An 11,309-nucleotide genomic window follows, 5' to 3' on the forward strand; every position below is an offset into this window, starting at 1 on the left:
CCCACATACTACCACGTCATTTGCGCCAACTCAGACACCAAGTGGGCCACCTACTTAACTGAACAACAAAAGTAACCAATTGGAGAGCCCAACCCAGCCAAAGCCCAGTACCAAAGGAAAAGAAAAAACCCACCAGGAACAAACTAATGACGCGGTTACTGGACCCATGGATCAACATCCACAACCAAACCCGGAAGCTTCACCACAACCGAAAACCAAACCCGGTATCAACAAAATGTTAACCCTTTTCACTTCTGAGTATACTAATGTTCTTTTGAATGAATTACATAACAGGAATATGCAAGTGAATCTGCTGGTTCATCTTGTCAATGGAAAGCCAGAGGTTACGGTATCCACTTCGGCTGCACCAACACTGAGAACTTATATGAGAAGGACTGCCAGAACACCTTCAAGACTACCAGCACACTTGATGATTCCAAACACCCCTGATTTTGGAGCTCAACCACCTCCAGCAAAAGTACACAAATATGCCTCCATCGCTCAGTTGGAACTGCAACATACAACAAGACCGAGACAACCAACATTTGAAATACCAACTTTGAGGAATAAGAAGATGAGGACTGCTGGAAACATCTTTCAACAAGCACGGAATGTCAATGTTGCATAGAACTCAACAAACTCCAGGAATAGCTCAAATGTGGAGAGGAACAATAATGAAGAAAGCAACATTCCCTCAACTTCAGTCAGACCAGCTTGGAGATTCTCCCTGGATGAAGGAACTATCAGAGAAGCTGAACAAAATCTTGCGCGTGGTGTTGGCTTGAACCAACACACGTGTAGGAAATGAGTTACTTGGCTTGGAACTGTCGATGCATTTATAATTCCTTGACAGTCTCTAAATTACGTGACTACACACGTAAATTTAGACCTTCTTTGCTTTTTTTATCTGAAACTTTAGCGACTGTTTCGCATATGTCTTTTTTGGCAACTTCTTTAGGTTTTTTTGGTTCATACACTGTACCTTGTGAGGGACATAAAGGTGGCCTCTGCTTGATAAGTATACTAATCCATATACTGTACAAATGGATTTCACGGATATGTATACATATCCATATACTGTACAAATGGATTTCACGGATATGTATACATATCCATATACTTAATTTTCATACATGATTGAAACCCAAAATTAATTAATTTTTTTTTATTACAAGTGCGTGTAACATTCGAAATCTTAAAACACGACAGTGAAATACATCCTATGCCTCAACATCATCATCATCATCATCATACATACCCGCATCATCGTACGGAGCATCATCGTCATCATCTGAATCCTCATCATCGTCCTCCTCCTCCTAATCATCATCCTCAGAATCCTCATCATCATCGTCAGAATCCTCCTCATCGCCAGAATCCTCATCGTCATCTCCATCATGTTGATATTCGTCTCTCACATGTCCGTACGCATGAACATGTTCATCTCCATGTTCAAAGTCATCTGGGATTTGATTAATGTAATCTCCATAATACTCAAATGCTCCATCCTCGTTTTGGCCGGGAACAACTTCTTCTTATAAGTCTATATCATTATAATCTTCTGATGATGATGGAAGTATCACATATTTCATATCTGAACCCTCCAAACTAGACAAGTCCCCTTCCGCGCCTCCTCTACCAGGATGCACGACAATGTGCTTGACAAGATCATTTCTTAATTGTAGGTGCAGTTCTATGTTTTTCAGAGATGACATAAATATACGACCATTAGCGGTAGGTTCCGGAATCGGAACAGGAACAACTATGCCTCAATCCGTATCCCGACGTTCATGCTCGATAATCATGTTGTGTAAAATAAGACAACATTTCATAATTAGATTCAAGTCATATTGGTTCCAATACTTTATCTGACAATTCTGAATTTACCATGAAGCACTCCAAAAGCACGCTCGACATCCTTTCTTTTATCCATTTGATACTTGTTGAACCTCACATAGTCGAGAATGTCCAATGTATGAGAAAAAGCTTGTACAATTGTAGTCAACTTTGTATAGATACCATCGTCTAAGAAATAACCCATATTGTAGTGGTGACCATTGATGACATAATTGCATGGAGGTGCTACCACTACGAGAAAAATATACATCTACAACTGGAGATTTACAACACTTCGCTATACATCGTAGAAAGTCCTATGTTTTACAACTGGTTTCAAAGGAAGAGTTGTCGTATATCATCACTACCAACCCTTAGGAACAAGGGGTTGCGCTAAGAAAACAAACGACAACTCCTTTAGCAAAACTGTTGTGACGACATTTAGGTATAACAACTTTGTTTCATAAGTGTAGTGACTTAGCCTATCACAATTCTTACAAGTGTTGTTGAAGAACACAAAAATATGATAATGAAAAATACGTTAGAGGGGAGATTCGAACATGAACCTAATGCATGGATGTCTAGCTCATCAACCATCCTTACAGTTCACAAGTTTAGGTTTTTTTTTTTAATAGAAACATATAACAACACTTATAAGTGTTGTTGAAGTTAAAATATAGAATGTGGGAAAAAATGAGGTTTGGGGGATTCGACGGCCAGGTTTCGATCTTGGATCCGGGTACGCATACAATATGCAGAAATAGGATTTTTTTAATGTTTCGTAGAATATCTCGAAGGAATCTTACCTGTAAATGGATGAATTCGTCGTTCTTACCAAGTTTCTGACTTATTGTAGTCAACTCGCGGACAGGTTTCGATGTTTGAGCCTGGTATGCATACAATATGAAGTAATAGGTTTTTTTAAAGGTTTCGTAAAAAATTTCGAAGGAATCTTACCTGTAAATGGATGAATTCGTCGTTCTTACCAAGTTTTTGACTTAGAGTAGTCAACTGACGACCAGGTTTCGATCTCGGATCCTGGTACGCATACAATATGCAGAAATAGGGTTTTTTTTTAAGGTTTCGTAGAATATCTCGAAGAAATCTTACCTATAAATAGATGGATTCGTCGTTCTTACCAAGTTTCTGACTTAGAGCATTCAACTCGCGGCCAGGTTTCGATCTCGGAGCATGGTATGCATAGAATATGCATAAATAAGGTTTGCTTAAGGTTTCGTAGAATATACCATAGGAATCTTACCTGTAAATGGATGGATTCGTCGTTTTTACCAAGTTTTTTACTTAGAGTAGTCAACTCGTGGCCGAGTTTCGATCTCTGAGCCTGGTATGTATACAATATGCAAAAATAAGGTTTGTTAAAGGTTTCGTAGAATATTTCGAAGGAATCTTACCTGTAAATGGATGGTTTATTCGTTCTTACCAACTTTTTGACTTATAGTAAACTCGCGGCCAGGTTTCGATCTCTGAGCCTGATTTGCATACAGTATGAAGAAATAAGTTTGTTTAAGGTTTCGTAGAATATTTTGAAGGAATCTTACCTGTAAATGGATGGATTCTTCATTTTTACCAAGTTTCCGACTTAAAGTAGTCAATTTCGATGATGTATCATGCTAAGTTTGAAGTCAGAACCCTCTCAGAGCTTCTTGCTTCATAGATTGTATGTTATTATACCAAGTTTGAAGTTCGAATCGACATTGAGCTTCATACTTATCGATTTTGATGATGTATCATGCTAAGTTTGAAGTCAAAACCCTCATCGAGCTTCTTGAGTAGTCAACTCGCGTCAAGGTTTCGATCTCGGAGCCTGGTGTGCATACAATATGCAGAAATAAGGTTGGATTACTCAAATCAGAACAAAGATTACTTATTATTCCTAAAATACCCCTAAGCCTCTCTGATACACTAACTCTTTCTCAGCTGTCACTTCTTCCCGTACGATTGGACACAAATTCAAAACCTTTCAGAAGCAGTTCATTGTATGTTGTATATTAGCACCCGCATCCGTTTTGTTGGTCTAATCCAACTATGCACATGTAACACGTGGCATTAAATGTTTGAAATTTCAAAATGGTTTGGGGGAATATTCTAAAGGAATCTTTCCTGTATATGGTTGGATTCATCGTTCTTACGAAGTTCCCGACTTATAGTAGTCCACTTACGGCCATGTTTCGATCTCAGAGCCAGGTTCATGCCTCGAAGTTGACGAAAAGGGGTTTGTTTAAGGTTTGGGGGAATTACCTGAGAAGGTCCGAAACTCTTGTTTGCATACCTAGTATGCGAACACAGTGGTTAAGTTCTAGAATCGGTATTATATGATTCTCATACCCATGAACTAAAACATTTAAGATCTAAGGAATGCAAAGTTTGCAAACAGTGGCTTAATGCAAAGTTTGAAACACAATTAGATTCATTTGATTATCTTTCATGATTGACTGATCATCATATTTGATTAAGTGTTAGATAAATATATGGTTAAGTTAAAAGTGTTCATGTGGCTAACTTCGGTTAACTATATGGTTGGATTCCTCGTTCTTACGAAGTTTCTGACTTATAGTAGTCCACTTACCGCCAGGTTTCGATCTCGGAGCCAGGTTCATGCCTCGAAGTTGACTAAAAAGGGTTTGTTTAAGGTTTAGGTAATATTCCAAAGGAATCTTTCATGTATATGGTTGGGTTCATCGTTCTTACGAAGTTTTCGACTTATAGTAGTCCACTTATGGCCATATGTCGATTTCGGAGCCAGGTTCATGCATCGAAGTTGACGAAAAAGGGTTTGTTTAAGGTTTGGGAGAATTACCTGAGAAGGTCCGAAACTCTTGTTTGCGTACCTAGAATGCGAACACAGTGGTTAAGTTCTAGAATCTGTATTGAATGATTCTCATACTCATGAACTAAAACATTTATGATCTAAGGAATGCAAAGTTTGCAAACCGTGGCTTAATGCATAGTTTAAAACAAAATTAGATTCATTTGATTATCTTTTATGATTGACTGATCATCATATTTGATCTATAAGTGTTACATAAATATGGTTAAGTTAAAAGTGTTTATGTGGCTAACTTCGGTTAACTATTATTGAGCCAACCCAATATACACGTTTAGTTACGGTTACTCATATCTAAATGAAAGTATATTTCATTTGTGTGTAACAAGCTAAGAACATATAACAGTGGAGATTGATATTCCTATGAAAGTATATTTCGATCTCGGAGCTAGTTTCTTTCTCGAAGTTGACGAATTTGTGTATGTTTAAGGTTTCAGAGAATATTCATATGGAATCTTACTTGTAAATGGTTGGATTCATCATTTTTGCGAACTCTCGAACTTATAGTAGTCCGCTCCTGGCCAGGTTTTCAGAGAATATTTTGATGTATCCTTCTAAGGTTGAAGTCTAAACCCTCTCGGAGCTTCTTGGTTCATAGTTTGTATGACGGTATACCACATTTGAAGTTCGAATCGACACCGAGCTTCATATTTATCGATTTCGATGATGTATCGTGCTAAGTTTGAATTCAAAACCCTCCCGGAGCTTCTTGGTTCATAGTTTGTATGACAGTATACCACATTTGAAGTTCGAATCGAGACTGAGCTTCATATTTATCGATTTCGATGATGTATCATGCTAAGTTTGAATTCAAAACCCTCCCGGAGCTTCTTGGTTCATAGTTTGCATAACGATATACCACATTTGATGTTCGAATCGACACTGAGCTTAATATTTATTGATTTAGATGATGTATCATGTTAAGTTTGAAGTCTGAACCCTCCTGGAGCTTCTCGGTTCATAGTTTGTATGCCTTTATACCACATTTGAAGTTCGAATCGACACCAAGCTTCATATTTATCGATTTCGATGATGTATCGTGCTAATTTTGAATTCAAAACCCTCCCGGAGCTTCTTGGTTCATAGTTTGTATGACGGTATACCACATTTGAAGTTAGAATCGAGACTGAGCTTCATATTTATCGATTTCGATGATGTATCGTGCTAAGTTTGAATTCAAAACCCTCCCGGAGCTTCTTGGTTCATATTTTGCATAACGATATACCACATTTGATGTTCGAATCGACACTGAGCTTAATATTTATTGATTTAGATGATGTATGATGTTAAGTTTGAAGTCTGAACCCTCCTGGAGCTTCTCGGTTCATAGTTTGTATTCCTTTATACCACATTTGAAGTTCGAATCGACACCAAGCTTCATATTTATCGATTTCGATGATGTATCGTGCTAAGTTTGAATTTAAAACCCTCCCCGAGCTTCTTGGTTCATAGTTTGTATGACGGTATACCACATTTGAAGTTCGAATCGAGACTGAGCTTCATATTTATCGATTTCGATGATGTATCGTGCTAAGTTTGAATTCAAAACCCTCCCGGAGCTTCTTGGTTCATAGTTTGCATAACGATATACCACATTTGATGTTCGAATCGATACTGAGCTTAATATTTATTGATTTAGATGATGTATCATGTTAAGTTTGAAGTCTGAACCCTCCTGGAGCTTCTCGGTTCATAGTTTGTATGCCTTTATACCACATTTGAAGTTTGAATCGACATTGAGCTTCATATTTATCGATTTCGATGATGTATCATGATAACTTTGAAGTCAGAACCCTCTCGGATCTTCGTTCTTCATAGTTTGTATGTCTTTATATCACATTTGAAGTCTTAATCCATCCGGAATTTCGTGGTCCATCTTTAGTTATCATATAACCCGAGTCTACCAGTATGAACGAAAGCTACTTCATGACATGTATGTCTAGTCAAAATTATTTCATGACCTATGTGACCAGTCGACATTCAAATCGGAAGCACAATGAAAAAGTACAAAAGCACAAAGAGAAAGCACAAAGAAACACACCAATTATCGAATTCATTTTCATTTTCCCTATTTATTCTTATACATTTTTTGGATTTTTTTATATCAAAATGTCGATAAAATTTCCTAAATTTATTAATATTTTTTTTGGATTTTTTTCGTGTCGAAGGTTGATGATAAAACCGAATACATGAGTTCGTACACATGTTTCTCAATCCGTATGAGCATCCCAAATGCAATCTCAACCGTCAAGATATTTTCTTAATCCGTATGAGTGGATCAAACGAAACATGGTCCGTCAACACTCAGAACTCTAATTCCTATCTATTTTTTCTCTTTCTTCCTCTCCGTCTCTTTTCTTTCTCAGCCTGCGCCTCTGACTCTCCCTCTCTTTTTTTTTTCTTCTGCAGATCTAATCCGTGGTCTTGATATTTACTTCTTCCATATGGATCTGCAGAGTTCTAATGAGTATTCATAAAGAGAGACAGAGAGATTAAGAAATCAGGGTTTCAGTAGATAGATGAAAAATTAGGGTTTCAAAAATCAGAATTTCTTCGTCTCTGACAAAAATCAGGTGAAGCATATGCTGCATCAAATCAGAATTAAAGGGTTAGATTCTGTAGGAGTTGTTCTTGCAGGTTGAGACCTTCAATTTTTGGAATCTGTTGAAAAATTTGTTGGAGATGAACAGAGAGAACAAATTGGTTCAGATTCAGGGTTTTCTATTGAATCCGAGAATAAATTGAGATTAGTAGAGGCACGATGATTATCATGGGTTTCTGATTAACTGGATTTTTTGATTAACTCTTTCTCCCATCCATGGTAAGTCCTTCGGATCCATCTCTTCACTCAATTATTGTTTCATGCTTGTTTTGATCTAATCGTTATTCTTTCCCATGTTTGATGATTCCAGAGTTTTATTTTGATTTTTATCTTCACTGAAACGAAAGTTTTTTCATTTTCTTATGTTTTGATTAGATTCATTGAAAACCCAGAATGGATTTGGGTTTGGAGTTTTGTTCAATCCTCGTCATATTCAACAACATTTTGATGTAAGATTATTTTTTAAATTTAATTTTTTGGATTTTTTTTTTTTGATGAATTTGTGAGTTTCTGAATGTGGGTTTTGTTTGAAATTGAAGGATTTCTATGAAGATTTGTTTGATGAGCTGAGCAAGTACGGAGATTGAAAGTCTTAATATCAGTGACAATTTGGCTGATCATATGGTGGGGCATGTTTATGTTCAGTTTAGAGAGGAAGAACATGTTGCTAATGCTCTTAAGAATTTGACGGGAAGGTTTTATGCAGGTAACCATTTTCCGAGCTATCTTGGTAGAATTATTTGGTTTGTGTGAACATTGGATGCCTGTGTTTGTGTGTACTGATTTGGTTTTATGTTTTCAGGGCGTCCTACATTATTGTTGATTTCTATATGGTGACGGATTTTCGTGAAGCTACCTGTAGGCAGTATGAAGAGAATACTTGTAATCGAGGTGGATATTATAACTTTATGCATTTGAAGAAGATTAGCAGGTTAGTCTCAGTTTTTATTATATTGCATGTGATGTTAGCATGTTAATTGATTGTAGAGATAGATTTTACAGTTTTTTATGCTTTTGTGATTTCTTGGCTTGGAAAGTTATTTTGCAACTGATGTATTTTATCTGCGGAATGTCAGGGAATTGAGGCGTCAATTATTTGGTAGGTATCGTTCAAGGCATAGCCACAATAGAAGCATAACCTGCAGTCCTCACAGGCATCGAAGTTATGAAGACCGTTCATATAGTGGTCATGGTTATGATAGAAGGTCTAGTGATCGGGGTATTAGGAGGACTAGGATCCGAAGTCCCGGAAGGTGAAACAGGAAGCTGGGATTGACAGAGACTGGTGTTGTTGATGACTGAGATGTGATAGTGTGTATGGGAATTTCAGTGATGGGTTGAGCTGGAACTGTATGTTAAGATGGGTTTATGCAGTTCAGTGTTTAGATTGTAGATCTTTTTTTGAGTGTTTTAGTGAATGTTGGTTTCTTTTTTTGCAGGCAATGCCAGTGAAGAAATACCAGCCTTCTTCAGCTGTTATTAGCTTTTTCACTGCAGTTGTTGTTGAGGTACTTGGTGCTTTGAAGGTTATAGATGTTGATACCGTGATAAATGTTATCCCCTTTGTACTTAATGGAGTTGATCTAAATGCGAATGGAGGCTCTGACCACAAGGTAAAAGGTTGCATTTATTTTATGGATTTTGAATTTGGATGAGTTTTACTTTGTGCCATTATTTGCTTTTTATGGATGTACTGTACATTTAACTTCTTTCTCTCCGTTTTTAAACGTTTCTATCAAACTCATAGTGTTTGCAGTATGTTTGTTTTCTGCGTATGTCGAAATACATCTGATTGTCCTTGAATATTGCTAAATTTATGTAGTTGGCTTAAAATTTAGCTTACTGCATTTGGTTTGTGTTCCATTTGTATAAGCCACCTATGTTTGGCTCGTGCATTTCTAATTCTTGTTCTTTGGTCTCTTTGTGTTTTATCAGTCACAGATTCAGATGTTCCCAAAGAAAGCAATGAAGAGCCTTAATGAAATTAGGTAGTTCCCTTGGAAGTTGGAACTGAACTCGAATAATTTTTTTTATTGTATGACATGCACTTCTGTCACTTGATAACTATCTGCTGCAATCTTTTTCATTTTCTTTAAGGGATTTTGTTGGAGTACTTTTTGAGAAAGCTAACTTGTTTGAATCTCTTGGAAATTCCACAGGTGTTAATTACTAAGTAACCTCCAACTGCATCTATCCAATCTGGGCAAAAAGCAGACTACAAGTTGTGGAGATTCAGTATTTGCTGGTTTGCTTTACAATTGTATCCAAGACACATTAGAACCATTAGCTAGGACTTGTAGACTTGGATAATTTTTTTAAAGTTAAGTGCTAACTGATGAATTGTACAATGAATATTGATTTTTACATAAATGGTCATTTGGATTTATGGATGCAGGTTTCATTTCATTATAATTTAAATAAATGGTCATTTAAATGAATGTAAATGTGTTATACTGGCAGCTTAATGTGAATGTGAAATACTTTTGGCAATTCGGTTTCAGCTATAAATTTTTTTTAGAAAAAGTTTTATGCACACAACTTCTGATAAGAGTTGTGTTCCATATTTCAACTACACAAATTAGGTGTTGTCCAAGATAGTTCTACAACTCTAACAAGTGTAGTGCAAATCTTATTCATAATACTAATAAGAGTTGTTACACATTTCTACGATACATATCCTAGGTTGTCCAAGATAGTTCTGCAATTTTAACAAGTGTTGTGTTACATATTTGTACCATACACATCCTTCGTTGTCCAAGATAGTCCTACAATTTTAACAAGTGTTGTGTTACATATTTGTACGATACGCATCCTTTGTTGTCCAAGATAGTCCTACAACACAAGCAAGAGTTGTGTTAGGCTTTCAAAAAAAAATCGAAAGAGAATCACAACTTTGGCAAAATATTGTCGAACCATGAATCACATCACTCTTTACAACTCTTAGTCAAGCATTGTAGAAAAGCTTGGACTTTCTACAATACCCCCCTTCCACAATGCATAAAATGGAGTTGTCGTAGGGATACTACAACTACAATCTGTAGTCGTCAATGATGATTTTTCCCGTAGTGTACACCCTTTAGCATGTTATCAAAAAGGGGTGAGTGTGTCAACATATTCAAATCGTTGTTTGATCCAGGCATTCCAAAAAAAGCATGCCAAAACCACAAATCGTATGATTCCACCGCCTCTAATACCAAACTACTCTCTTTATCTTTATCCCCGTAAGTTCCTTGCCAAGCTACCAGACAATTCTTCCTTGGCCATTGCATACAATCAACACTACCAAGCATTCCAGGAAAACCTCGGTCCGCATTGTCAGCTAACAACCTCTGAACATCTTCAGGAGTGGGATCACGCAAATATCTTTCTCCAAAAGTCATGCAAACGGTGTGGAAAAATCTTTTTAGATACTTGTATATTGTGGTGGCACCCATACGAGTGTAATCGTCAACACTATCAGCTAGCGTACTTTTGCATAAACATTTCATCACCGCAACTAATTTCATATGCGGAGAATGCCCCATAGTACCGGTTGCATCCGGACGTTGATGCCATTCCGGATCGACTTCAAGCAATTTTCCTAACAATTTATCGAATAAGTCTTCCCTCATGCCTAGACGTTATTTGAATTTTCTAGAGGTATAACCGATTCCAGGCGTAAAATAATCATTCATCATTTCCACACTCGATCATGCGTTATTACACTACGTGTCTGTACCTCCCTTGGTACAGGTTGTCTAATTATACGCAATCGTTCATCCAAACATAGTTGTGTAAACATTAGCAAACCTTTCCCTTCTTCATCACTATCACTAGAGGTATCCAAATAAATTCCATATTTAACTCTCACATAAGAACGCATTAGACTCATTATGTACCTTAGAAAACAACAAACACAGTATCAATTTGTGTATAGCATACATAAATACAAGTTTATCAAGGTTGTACATTGATTTGGTAGTGGTTTACAAAGATTTTATTCAACATAAATGAAGACACGCAACAAATAATTATGAATTTTTCACT

General features: G+C 36.7%; 1 protein-coding gene across 1 annotated transcript; it reads right to left on the reverse strand.

The window, feature by feature from the left end:
* Positions 1-10,004: 10,004 nt before the first annotated feature.
* On the reverse strand, positions 10,005-10,894 carry LOC113326462. The gene is made up of 2 exons (XM_026574187.1): positions 10,478-10,894; positions 10,005-10,115 (listed from the first exon to the last, which is right to left on the reverse strand). Exons 1-2 carry the CDS (start codon positions 10,892-10,894, stop codon positions 10,005-10,007), a joined length of 528 nt encoding a protein of 175 aa, XP_026429972.1.
* Between the last annotated feature and the right edge of the window lie 415 nt (positions 10,895-11,309).

This window comes from Papaver somniferum, unplaced genomic scaffold (genome assembly GCF_003573695.1).
Source record: "Papaver somniferum cultivar HN1 unplaced genomic scaffold, ASM357369v1 unplaced-scaffold_10, whole genome shotgun sequence".
NCBI classification, from domain to species: Eukaryota; Viridiplantae; Streptophyta; class Magnoliopsida; order Ranunculales; family Papaveraceae; genus Papaver; species Papaver somniferum.

Coding starts and splice junctions, on each gene's coding strand:
- LOC113326462 (XM_026574187.1), bottom strand. CDS start 10,894: ATGAGGGAAGACTTATTCGATAAATTGTTAGGAAAATTGCTTGAAGTC. Junction 10,116..10,477: donor AAGATAAAGAGAGTAGTTTG/GTATTAGAGGCG, acceptor CTTGTGTTGTAG/GACTATCTTGGACAACAAAG.